At 43.2% G+C, this 15,562-nt stretch overlaps 1 protein-coding gene across 4 annotated transcripts in view; it reads left to right on the forward strand.

Annotated features, from left to right (window-relative positions):
- Nucleotides 1–15,562, forward strand: part of LOC122790735 (TAR DNA-binding protein 43-like) — a 41,567-nt gene that overhangs the window by 8,760 nt on the left and 17,245 nt on the right. For all 4 annotated transcript variants that reach the window (XM_044058320.1, XM_044058321.1, XM_044058318.1 and 1 more), the window contains exons 3-4: nt 5,100–5,275; nt 7,955–8,098. In XM_044058320.1, coding sequence (XP_043914255.1) covers nt 5,100–5,275; nt 7,955–8,098 — 320 coding nt within the window. The remainder of the gene's footprint in view (nt 1–5,099; nt 5,276–7,954; nt 8,099–15,562) is intronic.

Raw genomic sequence — 15,562 nt, forward strand, 5'->3', positions numbered from 1 at the left:
CTTGGGGGCTCAGAAGCTTACCCAAGTCCTGGATGCAGCAAATCTGAATCTGGACTACACTGGCTAAAGGAAATGTAGGAAATCGGCTTAAGTAGCTGAAACAGCAGTAAAAACAATGCAAATGCAGTGCAAGCTGGCACACAAGTATGTAGCAATGTTGGAACAAACAGTTTTAAAAAATTAGATTAAAAATGACTGAGAACAAGTGCAAAAAGAGTTTATTGGGTAGAATGAGGTAAATGGGACCGGGGGGAGTGTCCCATATCAAATCAACAGTGGGGGACGGGCAACTGCAAAAGCCTCCAGATTTGAAACGAAACACGAATAGGGAGGGTGGGTATGGGAAAACCAACACCTTCAGCTGAGATCTGAAAAACTGTACAGTGAAGCAAAAAATAGCAGTGCTCAACTCTGAAGTCAGCCAGCAATGTTGTAAAATTAGTCAAGCAACAGTTAACAGTACACTATATACATGGCTCTGTCTCCATATAGTTTGAAGAGCACGGTCAGGACACAGGAAGGCTCCAGCAATGAAACCTATGAACCTGTTAATCTTTTGGCAGTTGCCATTATGAGAGTTGCAGATGTTTACCTTGTACTGGGGATCATTATTTCTGATTTTTAACTTTCAATTAAAGCAAAATTGTACATGATGGAATCTTGTATAGCCCACCTTGGGCAAGGTAGTTTCTCGTCACAACAGTGTCTGCACCAGTTGCTGTTTATAATGTTCTGATATACGTGGAAGCAAAATTACTGGATTTTCTTTAAAAGCCATGGTCTTAAACAGTATTTATCAGCACGATCCACTGGTGCTGATAACCCTTTGAGGCTATGGGTCTGAATGGCAAGAATGGACAGGTTAGCAAGGCAACAGGGCAGATGGCAACTTAAGTGCAGAAACAGTTTCATAGCATCAAAGTGTAAATTGGACTGCTGTTAATGCTTTGTACTTTTGCATGCCCCCAACATTTGGCATCTGTATTGTAAAGAACCTGTATCAGCACTTAAACATTGCAATATGTTAACAGATTTTTGGATAATCAACTCTACTGTAAACTGACATGTAAACAGACATGTCAGTTATCTGAACACAGCCTTCCAAAGTGTTCAGGTAGGAAAATCATACATTTTGAATATGTATACATAATTTGCTTGTGCATGTTTCTGAGCTTGTAGCCTGTTAATGTGTGAAATATTCTTGTCCACTGGAATTGTTGGATGCTTAGTGTTCCCTGTGTGCAGAAAAAAAAGATTTTGTATATTTTGCCAGTTCAGTTTTGTCCAAGTGGGGACCTAAGGTAGTTCAGATAAAATAGACTACTGTATCTCGTTTTGAAAAACTTCTGAACGTTCTTACCATAATTATTGGGATCACGGGCAGATGGCTAATATAGTGTTCTCGAATTGCTGTAATACCCACTGTTCATGTGTTTTAGCGGAAGTTCATTCTTACACTCCCAGTGTTAATTCTGATGCTTTGTGGGGTGCATTTTTTTAATACATGTAATTTTAAAATATTTAGCTGCCCTTTTGTGGGGAGGTGGTTGTGTTCTTTCATACTGTTAATTCTCAATCCTGTCTGGCTACTGTAAGAAATGATTCAAATGCTAAATAGTTTTATTTCTGTTCTTCATTCTTTAGATGAGCACCTCTAATTCTTTCTGAGCTAATGTATGGCTATCCCATCTGAAAGTCCCAACAGGTTCTAACCCATTTTCATTGTCGGCCCAGGGAGAAATGCTCCATTACATTAACACTTCTGTAATTAAGTTGTTGCTTGTTCCAAGTTTTTTAACATTATGGACAGGAACCATTCTGGATTGAGGTGCTTTCATCCTGTTTGAAAAATGCCCTCTCACCATTCAGGGTATGGAAGCTGACGTCGTCTTGGAATGAAATGTAGAGTATTTTGAACTGAATATTTCGTGATGTACAAAATATGCCCCCATAATGTTTGTGGACAGATGTTTAACATGTTACTAGTAGTACAGTAATTTAGTAAAGGTAGCTTACACGTGGGTCTGCACGAGTGTTGTATTTTATATTGTAGACATGGTTTGTAGAATACTATTGAGGATACACTTGCTTTAATAGGGAAGAATCTTGGACTATTACTAACCTATGAAACTTAAGACGAACCAGGTTATTCAATTTGCACATTAAATTTCCAACAAGATAGGTTAATTTTGATGAGACTAATACTTGAGATGTAGTATCCTGCTAGTTTGAGAGAGGATTTAGGGTCATAGGAAGTTGCTTGTTTAATAGCCTGAAGGCCATTGCAAGCCTAGCCAATTTACCTTTACCATGATCAGCGCCTATTGCCCCTGTCCAATGGGTAAAGGGGTGGACCTCTGGGTAAATTTACCCATCAAATTGTCCTGAGTGTGGTAGAGTGCCAGTGAGGTGCTCTGAAGTGAGAGTCTTCCAAAGTTAACCTCTGGGAGACTAACCTGTGCCTCCAGCAGGTTCTGTTGACTTCCCATACCAGGTTTAGACTTTGGAGCAAGTAATTCATGTGCAGTTTGACTTCTGGATGTTCATTTTCAGTCAAGCCGGGTCAGAGATCACCTTGTATGCAAGGTAGAGATTGCCTCTGAGCGGTCTCTATGGAGCAGAATAGTGATTTTTTAGCCGATCCTCATAGGATAGTTGCTGAATCCTCCTTGTGAGGAGCCTTTTGTGGTCTCCAATTGCTGCAGGTGCTTTGAAAGGTACACACCAAAGGGGTGGTGCTCTCTAGTGGCCTAATGATTGAGAAGTACAGGGAGGTGGTGCCTTTATCAGGGCAATGCTCTTAGTTCTGAGATGAGACTTAAGGCATACCCTTTACCCCTGGGAACATTGTGATCAAAGGCAAGGTTATCAACCTGAGTGCCCAAGTCTATCACCAATACTTGGGGGTATTGCCTTTTGCAGGAACCTTGCTCTTGCTGAAAGGGGTAATGGGTTTTTTGCAGAGGCCATGAGTTTGGCACCAATCATGTTTAAAACTATCTTGAAGGATTTTGGCATTTGGAGATTCTGTGACCATACCCAGTTTGCAGTAGTTGGCAACTGTTGGTTACATTACCTTGGTTTCCGCTTCTACTGTGGCGGAATAGATTTTGAACAGTAGAGGTACCAAGCCCAATCCCTGTGGAACACCACTGCTTTGCAGATTCCCATATTTTGACTAATCAGTGAGCCAGTTTGCAACCTACCTTATGTAAAGGTTGATGTCGAGCTGGGAGAGTTTCAGTCATGCCTGTGTGGGATGGTGTCACATGCCTTGGGTAGGCTGTGTGCATTTCCACTCGTCCAGGGCCCTGGTGACCCCAGTCCACTGGTTAAGACATGATCTCCCCTTGACAAATCAAACTGCTTGGGGTCTAAGATTACCCGTACCTTTAATGTCCATGATTCTCCATGGCCTTGAGGGTAAGGCTAGTTGGGCTGATGGCATTTCTACTGACCTGGAATTAGAAACCTATCTTTGTGCAAGGGGGAATAACTGGCTGTTTCCATTTAACTGGGGCAAAGACCAAGTAGTATCAAGTGGTGATGCTAATTCTTGTTTGAGCCCATGTAGGATGCAGCTGAGATTGTCCTGTTGATGCTGTGTTTTTGACCTAAAAACATTTGACATGCTCTTTAGAGATGCAAAGTGGGGAACAGGTGGTAGGGATATCGAGGCAGGGGCAGGTAAGTTCTCACCAAACCTAACAGATTAGCTATGTCTACCAGCTCGGTATGTGTTGCTTCATGTATGTACGCAAGTGGAGGTGGTAAAAATGTTATGATATGAGAAACACTTGGAATTTGTTTTTAAAGGCTCCCACAGAACCAGCAAAGCTAGTCTTCATTGTGAGGCAACTATATCTTTAAGAACGTATCGGCTATAGGCACTCAGAAGCCACGTGCCTATATCTTTGGTATTCAGTACTATTACTGGTACTTTCAGTCCCATAAAGCCAAGCCCCAAATGTGGACATGCCGTGTTTGACTCATTTTTCTAAGCTCATCAGCAAACTGATCTTAGACTAAGTGTAGGTGCACTTGGATGCACCTTAATGTCTTTCTGAAAGGAAGAGATCATACAGTGGGGATACATTCTCCAGATAATTGTTGCAATATGAGCAGCATGTGGATGTCATTCCAGGCTATACTAATTTAAAAACAATGAGACAAAATGTGATGGCTGTAAGTTCTGTGCAACTTGCTGTTTAGATATTGGCATAATATACCTTTGTGGGTAAGTGATTTATGCTTGGCATTGTACTCAGTACAGTTGCTATTTGGTTCAGTTTCCTGGATTAGCTGTTTTAAAATTGGGAGTGTGCTGAAGTGAGGTTACAAGCCAATACTGGAGAGGTGCACTCGAGTGTGAGGAAGCCTTGCTTCCATATTTGCCTTTTTACTTCTGGTTTTGATTGTAATTTGGCTGCGTTTGTTTTAATCCTCTTCCTTCCTGTTGTACAAATGACGGTTTATTCTCCATTTCCATTGTAAATTTGGTTCTCATTGTGCTCTGGTTTTATTTTGCATCCAGTGACATTTTGAAAGTGAATGGCAAGCCTCTAAATGGCCTTTTAGATATGTGAGGAGTATGTGCTTGTATCCAGGAGAGCTGACAACTTGTGTGGTTTCCCTTTTGAGATTGGCATAGGGTCTGGCTTCCCGACAAGTAACAACTAGTTCGAGGTTGTGAATTACTTTCCATTTGTGGGTTGCGCCTTTGATACAGGTAGAGCATCAACTGTAATGGCTAGAATTGCAGCTAACACAGATTGAAAGAAACCCAAGTTGAGATGACCTAGATAAACTGGAGTACTTGCCGAGTTAACTTGGACTGGAGGGGTTGCTTTTTCAATCTTTTTGGCATATGCAGTGAAGCTGTCCAACCTTTGCAGTTTCTAATGAAAATGTTGAGGTTGGAGCTGTGAACTTGTATTTATCTAGCCTGCCTGCTAAAGTGGTTTTGAAAAGTCTGATCTCTGCTGTTTATCTTTAGGTATAGAGTTGGGGGGGGGGGGCTTTGTGTGGAACATTGAGTCCACCTGATTGAGTGGTAATTATGGAGTTTAGCTTTCTTTACACATATATTTTATTTTAAGATAATAAAAGGAAAATGGATGAAAACGATGCGTCATCGGCTGCATCATCAGCAGTAAAAGTGAAAAGAGCGGTACAGAAGACATCTGACTTAATAGTTCTTGGCCTTCCATGGAAGACAACGGAGCAAGATTTAAAAGACTATTTCAGCACTTTTGGTGAAGTTATTATGGTGCAGGTAAGTCAAAATTGAGTAGGTCCTTGCTGCTTAACTGCATGTGTGTTTAAGATTATCATGAAGTTCATGGGAGTGTACATTTTAATCTGCTTTATTAAACTGTCCTTTATCTGTACATTATCTTTTGGCTAAAGAATGCTAACTTGTTTGGTGGTGCTTATCTTTTTCTAAAAGGACTTGATAGTGGCAGGTTTTTTTTTATTATTTCTTTTCCAGGGTAAGCTACTGATCTCCATGGACCTTTTTCAGACTGTGCACAGGAGTGGTGTCTGGTTAAGTTATTTGCCTGGAGTCAGTTAAGCAGTGGAGGCTGAGGGAATCAAACCTTCCAACATGCACGAGGAGTGCTTGTAGTGCTGTAACAAACTTGTTAAGGGTCTGGCTCTGGGAGGGCCCTTTCTTTCCCCCCTTGAAGGCTTCCTGTTTAGATCCAAAAGAGACCTGGAGCCAAAAGCCACAGAGCAGTCTGTCTCTCTCTTGGTGGGTCTGTCTCTTGGGGGGGTGCATATTTTGGGGGGGGGTCTGTAGATTGCACTTTTATCTTCAACCATAAACAGTGTGATAAGGCTAAGGTTCCAGAACTGTAAAATTGGAAACATTCTGTCCTCTACTAGTACAACCCAGTAGGCTGGGGAGGTGTTGTAAAATTAACCGGAAGGTAGGTAAATGTGCAATTTTTTCGTAATGGAAGTGAGGATGTTAACTTGTGTTTCGATGGGACGGCAGCATTAGAGCTAGAATAGGGAAAGTATTAAGTTGAGCATATGGGGATACCCTATATAAGCTGTAACAGGTGAACTCAACCTGTAATCCCAAGGGATTACTTCATTGTGCTGTTAAGTAAAACTTCACTCATGACTACAGAAAAAGCATTTTTGTTAATTGCTGGAGCTCATTTCTACGTATGTGATGCCATTTCAGAGTAACTGCATTTGTGTATTATGACTCATAGCTGATATGTTTTAGTGGCCTAGAACCAGTTAGTGAGACTTGTTCAGTAAAAGTAATATCCAGTAGTTTCTACTTTCCTATTTTAGACTACTGTTATGGTATATTGTCAGGTGGCTGGCTTGAAACTTCATTGCAAGGTTAGTAGTGTGCATTAGTGTGGATTTTAGGTTCTGATCATCATCCCTTTGAGACCGGTTGACTTGCTTAGCATTCTGAGTGCGAATTGGGGGGGGGGGTGCAATGTCCAGGGGTTAGATGGCTTTGATATGATTTTAAGCATTGAAATGCTTTAGTGGTAAAAGTGCAGAATTTAGGTTGTAAGTTATCTAAAACTGATTTTTGAGCCGAAGTGCAGCAGATATTCCTCTTGTTCCCCCCTCTAAAGCCACCAGTTTGGCAGTAATTGGCATTGTGTATAGGATCTCCTGGCCACTTAGCAGGGACCTTTAAGTTAGACAGCCATAAACAAGGTGCTTACTACACTGGCATCAGGGATTTTGCTAATGGAAGCCATGGTCACTTGCTTACAATTGGAGCATTTGACCGGGGGGGGGGGGTTAGTGGGTGAATTATCCAAAAGCAAGGGCAGGCCATTCATAGGTCACAAGGGATAGTGTTCATTGCCTACTCTTGCTTGTTTGAGTGCTCTGAAGTGACAGGTGTCTGGCTTTGGGATGGCTGACTGTGGCCCAGACCCAATTTCACCAGTTGGGAGAGGTGGGGTAGGATAAAGATGCGCGACACATGGGACCACCATTCTGAGGGTGGTGATTCGCCAGTGGGGCCCCATTTGTAGGGGTGAAGGTATGCCAAACGGTCCTTATGCCTGGAGAATTTGGGCTTTGTGCTCTGAAAGCATTTGGGGGGGGGGCTGTATGTAAAGTCCCTGTAGCTGATCCTCAGAGGTCTTTTAGAGACTATTTCCTGGCTTGAGCCTGACTGAAACAATTATGCCCTAATCTTTGAGTGCAGGTAGCACCTGCCTACTTGGGGCGAATCTTCTGAAGTAGTTTTGCTGAACTCCTGGAATTAAAGATGGAGATGTTGGTGAAGCATGTCTAGTAACCTGGTTGAAGGGTTTGACTTGGTGTGTAGAGGAGCTTGTAAGAAATGTCTGAGCCACAAATTCGTGTGCGTTCCTTTAAGGTGGCGAGAATGAGACTCTTAATTCCTCTGTCCCGCTTGCTGTTAACTTTCCCAAATTGTTTTTAGGACCAGTTTTCCATGTTTTGTGGGGGAAATTTGCCGACTGGGTCGTTTTTTTTCTGGGTTCTAGGAACAAAGTATTCTAAACAAACCTTTTTAGATGGAGGCACTCTGTAGCCTGCACTCAAATTCTTGCAGGTGTGAAGAAGGTGACAAACTTGTGTTTGGTAAAACTCAAGATCTTTGAAACGTAGTAGGAATTTGAATTTAGCAGAATAGGACACTGTTCTGACCAATTTCAGTCACTACCAAAGGATATCGTAGTCTGCAGAGCACAGGAAGAAATGGAAACAGTTGGATCTGCTGTGGCGACCCCTAACGGGAGCAGCCAAAGTCTGTGATTGCTAGTCAAAATGAAGTTGTGTGAAGTTAGTGAGTGGGTGTAACTTGCAGTATGCACAAAGATTACGTTGTGTTAGCAGTAATGTAGAAAGATTAGTTATGCACGGTAAAGTATAATGTGTAGCTAATTTTTTTCTAGTGTTCATAATGTGCTGTCTCTTGTTGTTCTCCCCTTCTCAGGTTAAGAGAGATGCGAAAAGTGGCAACTCAAAGGGATTTGGCTTTGTCCGGTTTACAGAGTTTGAGAGCCAAGTGAAAGCAATATCACAGCGGCACATGATAGATGGAAGGTGGTGTGACTGCAAATTGCCAAATTCTAAAATGGTAAGTAGTAAATTAACGTACAAAATTCTGTTTCACTTGTACTGACCTTCATTTTCCTAATGACGAAATAGATCAAGGCAACAAATACTGGTTTTTGGAATGAACTACTGCTGGCAAGTATAACTTTGGTTAGTTGTGCTTGGATGACACATCCTCTCTATTCAGTTTTAGCCCTGAGTCTGTGTGCGCACATGTGAATAACAGATTGGAAGGGTTGAGTGCCTTTCCACCTGTCTCAACTTGGCTTCACTGTAAAAAAAAAAAATTAAAATTGTAGCAAAACTGGTGCTGCACCTTCCTGGAAAAAAATACCCCCCAAAATGACTGTGGCAGTCCTATTGATCTTCATTTTCCACCCTTTTAAAATACTCTTGGGGGGAGGGGTGAATTTTCTAAAATGGCGTGTAGGTGTTTGTTTTTAGCCGTGGATATTCAAGTTAGCTGATTTTTGAGAGTAGTTCACTGTTTTCAGGGTACTGGTACTTTGCTTGCTGTCTTTAGCTGAGGGCGTAATTAAGCCTAGCCAAAAAAATTTTTGCTTACGCTTCCAAGTGGTTTAGTTTCCTGCACCCCTGTCTAGCAGGGCCACAAGTGATTCCCGGAATTCCCTTTTTTCCTATCCACTCATCAATATTCCTCTTAAGAGTTCTGAGGAGCTCCGCCTCACATTTATGGTGACCTTATTCCAGATCTCTGGGACACTAATCTGTCCCTCAAAAGTCTTGTTTAAGTCCCTAGTAGCTCTGGTGGATTGGGTTTTGCTTAGGTGGAGCATTTGTCGTAATTCAGGGTTAGACATAGCCTTGTCAGGCAGAGATCACATCTGAGTAGCTGGTACATGAGTACAGCTGTTTTTGTTTTGTTTTTGTTGCCTCGTGGCATAGGGCAGTTTGAGGCCCTTTATCCTCTGAGGTATTGAGGCCCCTCCAGTTGTTGCAGATGTCTAGTTAGGTACATCACGAACAGGGAATTATATTCAATAACTGGTCGGAGTGATGAGTATTGGGTGTCCACCTTATTACTGGATGCAAACCCTTTTGTGATAAGATGGGCCATTTAGGAGGGTTTTAGTCCTTGGGTCTCATCACTCTCCGTGATAAGTGGGCTGCCACATGTTGTAATTCATAGGTACTTGTTTCATCCCAAAGGGGATGATTTGGCATTTTAGCTTGAGGCCTTGGTTTTGGCACCACACATCTAATCTGTAAGACCCTTTTAAAGGATACGTATGTCAGAGGTCTCAAGTATGGCACCCAGTTTGCAGACTGAACTTTGTTAGCCATAGTCCCTCTGTTTCTTTTTATCTCAAAGTATATACCGAACAGGAGGGGTCCCAGGACTGAGCCCTGTGGTACACCACTAGTCACAGGGGGTCCCAGGACTGAGCCCTGTGGTACACCACTAGTCACAGGGGGTCCCAGTCTGATCTAGTGATTCCTATTCTCACTGAATGTGTTCTATCCTTGAGCCAGTTAGCAACCCATCTTGTAATGCAGGGGTTTATATTTAGGTCTGTGCGTTTCAGTAATTCCCACCTTTCCCTCATCTATTGCTTTAGTGATCTTTTTGAAAGTCAGCCAGATTTGAGAGAAGACCTTCCCTTTATGAACCCAAACTGCATGGGGAGGAGGGTTTGTAGGTTCTCAATGTCTTTTAGTTCCGTGGTGTGCTCCATGGCCTTGCAGACGAGACTCGTCAGACGGATGGGGCAGTAATTCCCTGAGTCAGTGGTGGTACCTCCTTTGTGGAGTGGTCTGACTAAATTGCTGTGCACCACACTGGGCAACACAGCCTGAGGTGAGGCTGTGGTTAAGCAAGGTATTAAGGTGAGGGATTACTTTGTTTTTGGAGTTCATGGAATACGCAGCCTGGGATGCTGTCTGGTCCCATGGATGCTGTTTTTTGCCTTGGAAAGTGCTATTTTCACCTGGAGTGTCTTGATTTTTTTAGGGGCAGTACAATCTTCTGGTATGGAAATAGGCTCAGTGCAAACTTCACCCCACCCTGTCAGTTGGTTCTGTGAAGTTTGAAACATTATGCTGTAGCTCAGAGCAGATCTGCGAGTTAGGTTTTTAATATAGCTAAAAAATGCTTTGACCCTTTGAGGTCTGTTGCAATTTTTTCTTTCAAAGCTCATCTTGGAAGTTTTTATGAGGGTTCTTAGCTTTTTGCCAAGGCTGGTCAGGGAGCCCCTTCCTTCCTGGATTTTACTCTTGCAATTTCTTCCTCCTTTATAGACCTTTGATATCTGGGGTCCACCAGACTGGTTTCCTTTTTTTTTTTGGAGTGGGTCTTGGTCTTGTTTGGGATAGCACAGTCCATGCACTCATGTAGGTGCTTGTAGAGTGCTTTTGTATAGGATATAGCAGATTCAATCATTGCCTTTCTGCTGGGAAATGTTGAAGTTTGCCACCTCTGTCTTGAGTAGCATAAAGTTCTTGGAGTTTTTCATCATGGTTTCTTTTAGGGTGAGGGTGGTATGTGGATCTCCAGGGTGATTATGATCTGACCAATGAGGAATTTTACCACATGTAGAGCATTTGTCCCTCAGTGGTGGTGACCAGGTCCAGTATATTTTTACCTCTTGTGGGGGTGTTAAGCTGGCCCAGAGCATTGGAGTTGATGTATTCCAAGAAGGCTGACTAAATGTGTTAGTACTTCTGTAGCTTTCCCAGTTGATGTTTTGGTAGTTGAAATCACCCGGTATGTGTTCGGTTGGACTCGTGTTTACAGTTACCTCGAAGAGTGCGTGTCATGGGGCTGGGAAGGTTATCTGTAGCAAGCTACATTCTGGATTGCAATTTTGCCCATTGTCAGTTGCATTTGGATGATTTCCGAGGCATCATCCTTTGCAACTAGTCTGGAGGTGTAGTTATCCTTGAATATGGCTATGCCTATCCCTTTGTATTTCAGCCTGGGTTTTGTGGCCGAAATGTGTGGTGAGTTGTAGCCTGGAATCGCTGAGGTGCTCCTCTTGAGCCTTGAACCAGATCTCCATTACTGCACAAATGTCTGTTACGGTGGTAGATTTGTTTACTTGCCTAAAGGTGCTGTTGGGGTGGCAAGAGCCTTTTCCAGTATCCTGAATCCCTGGAGTGCCAGGTGCAAGCTATCTCTGGCAAAGCATTGAGGCTTGTTGAGCATGTCATCCCAGGCAGACTGGTACTGGATCCCCTTTGACACCTGAAACTTAGCAAATTTTTTCCCTTATACGGAGGTATATTTCTTGGTGAGGGTAAGATAATACTATGGGCTAGGGTCATACCTGCCTTGATTACATAATCTGAGAGCTCCTATGTCTCCATGTAGTCCAGGGAGGTATATCTCTGGTTGTTCACACCCACATGGACAATGATAGTCGTATTTATTTGGAGTGACCGGAGTGCGTGGGTAATGTTGCAGATTCTGGCACCTGACAAGCAACTGACTTTGTCCAGCCTGTGTCGGGGGGCATTGGTGTGCCAGACTATGGAGTCGCTTGTTACAAGTGTGTGTGGTAAGGTGGTTGCCTTAAGGGCTGTAGTTGTGTGGCACACTGGTTTTGGTGGTTGTGACTGCGGTGTGTTGGTAGATGTAGGGTGATTGGAGGTCTCTGTTACCGCAGATTTTTTAGAGCCTCCAAATATGTCTATCTGTGTGGTGGGTCTAGAAGAAGTAGGTGGAAGTGCTGCAGGTGGGTCTAGAAGTAGTAGGTGGAAGTGCTGCAGGTTGGTACGTTCTCTTGACTGTCACTTTGGTCATGACTGGAGAGAGCTTTGCCTCGTCTAGTTATGCAAGTGCGTCTCTTGCAGATTTTGGTCTTTGGTAAGAAGAGTTGTCTGTGTAGATGAGGCAGTTGTGACATTGCCTCAGAATGCCTGAATTCATCAGGTGCACAGGAGAACACACTGGGAGTGGACTCTTAGACATGCCTGAATGGGTTGAGGAACTATTGAGGAACTATTCTTTTTGTGTGGTATAGGAGAGTAGTTTGACTGTCCCTACCGACAGCAGTAGGGGAATTAAGTTCAATAGTTTTAGTGCTTCTGTCTCATTGATCAAGTGCTAGTCAGAAAGCTCTGATTTCAGTGCTAAAATGGACGGGTTGGCTAGTACCAAGGGAAAAACTGAAGAGCAGACTCTGGAGCCGGGGATAGTTTAACCCTAGCTAACAGCTGCACAATGCTCAAAACCATGCAAATGCAGTCTTTATATCAAAGATTAGAGAGAGAGATTAGCCCAAAATGGCCAGTAACTGGGCAGAAACCACTCCAAGGACCGCTAGGCTGTTCAGAGCTCCTCACTCACTGGTGAACAAACTTTTTTGCCCAAGTAAGGTATGGCCAAACACAGAAGCTTAAACACAGTCCAGGTATCTTGTCTAATTCACCTGCCTGATTCGGGCAGATGCCCTAGTTGGATAAGCTAGATCCCTTGATTTACACACTAGTCTGTGGATATGAGAGGTTAGACAAATGTTTTCGTTCCTTTCCTGCAAAGACTGGACATTGAGGTGCGGACCATTTCCCACAAGTTAGTCCTAATGAAAGCTTCAGGCTACACTAGCTGAACATGAGGGCTCCAGTAGTACGTGGAACTCCCAGTGATGGCACCTTCCATTAATTTGCTTCCCGCTCTTTGTTGGAAATATCGCATGTAAATCCCAAGCAGCAGTCCTTCACTCTGGAGGCCTCCAGTTTAGCCTGGTTAGTCATCAGTGTGGTACAAGTGAAGAGAATGCTGTAAAGCTGAAACTGCCACACTCTGGTGTCTAGTGCTTTACAACGCAGAGGCTGGTTGGAGGATTTATACTGTGGGACTGCTTATCTTGTGGTAGGATGCATATTGTGGAGTGGACAACTGAGGGAGTGAGTCAAAATAGGTTTACTTGAAAAGGTCAAGAAAAATATGGTGAGCACCTGTGCAAAGAAACTGACTCCTTTAGTGTAGTAGATGTGGTATAAGGAAGATCAGTTAATCCCAGAGGACTCGGGTGAATGAATTATAAGGTAAGCATTACCCCATGTACACAGGAAGAGTGGGATAATGTACCCTAGTGTTGAAGCCACCCTCTCCACCAGTTAACTTGGCGGAGGAGGATAACCCCTGCACAGGAACTCCACAATCCTGGATATGACCAAGTAATTCTACTTCCTCCTGCAGCATTATTTCGTTAGATTTGATAACTGTGGAAATGATCCTACTGCTGTAGATTATAATGCTAGGGGGGGATACGGTTATAACAGCTCCAAGTTTGAACAGGTCACTGGCATTTAAGTCAAAGGTCTCTGCCTCTTGGCCAAGATCCATGTGTAGTCTGAGTGGGTAATGTCAGCTCAATGTCCAAAACATTTTTCCAAGAGCTTGCTGTCTTAACGTGCAAGAGGCCAGTAAGTCTCTCACTGGAAATAATTTGAGGTAATTGTTCTTTTGACTTTAACTGAGCTGTTTGGGTGTCCTTCCTTTTTTCCCATTTAGTGCAAGCATTATTACATCTGCAGTGACTGCTCTGAGCCAGTATCCACACTGCAGCATTACATCTGCAGTGTGCTCTGAGCCAGTATCCACACTGCTGCATGGCTGAGCTTGTTGCATAGTGGGTTATTGTACCTATTTGAGGTTGCTGCCTTACATTATCTCAAGCTGGTATAGTATTTCTTCAACCGCCCTAGAGTCCCTCTTCCTCCATAAAGGAATAATTTTGTTGAGGAAAATAACACTGGCTTCATTGAGTACATCACCTTTCATTTTAAGCCCTTATTTGCTAAAAGCTGTACCGAAATTGTATAAATGTAGCACTGGGACTTTTTTAAAACTTTATGTAGTGAAGGATATTGCATTTAATGGATATTAGTTGAGGATTCTGCTGCTGATATGAAGATCACATTTAAACGAGCAATGTAGACTGTTATCAGTACACATTGAATACATGGCTAACTGCATATTTTTGTGTGCGAGAGCCAACAGCTGACTGCTAGGGGGGCTTAATGCAGGAGTATGGGAGCCACTGGGGTACCTGAGGCAGCAAATTTTTTTTTAAGTGCAGCAAACTTGTCACTTGTCCAGGAGAAAGGCAAGCTTTAGCAATGCAGTCATGCAGGGTATACTGATAGTGCACCTCCAATTTTTTTTTTTTTTTTTCAAAATGGTACTCCTCCAGGGATGAGCGAGTGGCTTTCATAACCCTTGTCTCATAGGAGAGACTTGACTGCTTTCTGTTGCTTTTCCTGAACAAAAATTTCTGGTGCTACAGAGCTTGTAGCTCAGCTTTGCAACCCACCCCAGTTGTCACTTGTATCGTGGGCATTTAGGAGAGGGTAAGTTGGGAAGTTTCTAGAGATTGTGGGGGGATGTTGGGCAGATGGTAATGTATTGCCCAAACTATCAAACATGGGCACCAGACCCAGGGTGAATTTCAGTCCCTGTTAAATAGGCTTTGGTATGGACTGTTTCACGTGGACAAGGGGAGCCTGTTACGAGGTGTTGGGATCCTCTGAGACTTGTATCTCAACCAAAATGTGTTGTATGTCGCAAACAAAATTTAAATCCTGGGATGTGGTTCTGATGCTGTTTTGCAAATGTCAAAAGGTCCGTGAGAATGACATCAGAGGATGTCTTGTATGGCAGGCATAGATTGCCTCAGTAGCCTTTTGGAAGCAATAGAGATAAGGTGATCCATATGACAGTGTTTGCACAGTGGGTTATCCTAGTCCGGAACCTTGTGGGCATTCTAGCTGTGGTACATGTCTTGTCGGGTACATGAAAGGGGTCATTGTTCTGACCCTGAGTAAGTAGCATTATGTCTTCCATGGACCTGGGTTTCATGCCCTTAAGTTGCGTGACCTAAAATAACTGTTTTGGCCACTTGTTAAAAGGCCAGTTTACCATCTTCATGTATCCCCAGATCCCTTATTTAAATGGCCAACTCTAGGGATGTAATTAGCCTGGGTGGCAGTTTTTCCAAAAGGCAGTATTAACTCGTTTTACTCTAGATTTAATCTGCGGCTTTGGCACTAATCACTTCTGTCAGACCCTCTTGTAAGATGTTTTTCATGTTGGGGGGGGGTCTGGTATCTCCCAGCAAACTGTCAAGCAGTTATATTTTACACTCTGCCTCGAAGTAGATGTCAAATAGTGGTCCCCGCATGGATCCCTGATATCCTGCTGGTGTCTGATCTGTTAAAGGTGGTCTCACCAGTCCTGACTTCATGGATCCTGTTTGAGCCAACTGGCAATCCAATGAGTTGTGTAGTGGTTTATGCCCAGTTTGGTGAGTTTGAAAACTAGACCAGAGTGGATTTAGACCACAGTGGATTGTTTGAACTCCTTGACCAGGTCCAGGTGGTATGCAATACTTTCACCTTGTCCATTGCCTTGGTGACCTTCTCAGACTGCCACCAGGCTTAGGCAAGCAAAGCCCAAAACTGTGGGTCCAGTGTCAGAATGTTGCCTATGCATTTGATCATTTCCATGATTCATTTTATG

Source organism: Protopterus annectens, chromosome 16.part0 (genome assembly GCF_019279795.1).
Source record: "Protopterus annectens isolate FY-2018-M chromosome 16.part0, PAN1.0, whole genome shotgun sequence".
NCBI lineage: Eukaryota > Metazoa > Chordata > Ceratodontiformes > Protopteridae > Protopterus > Protopterus annectens.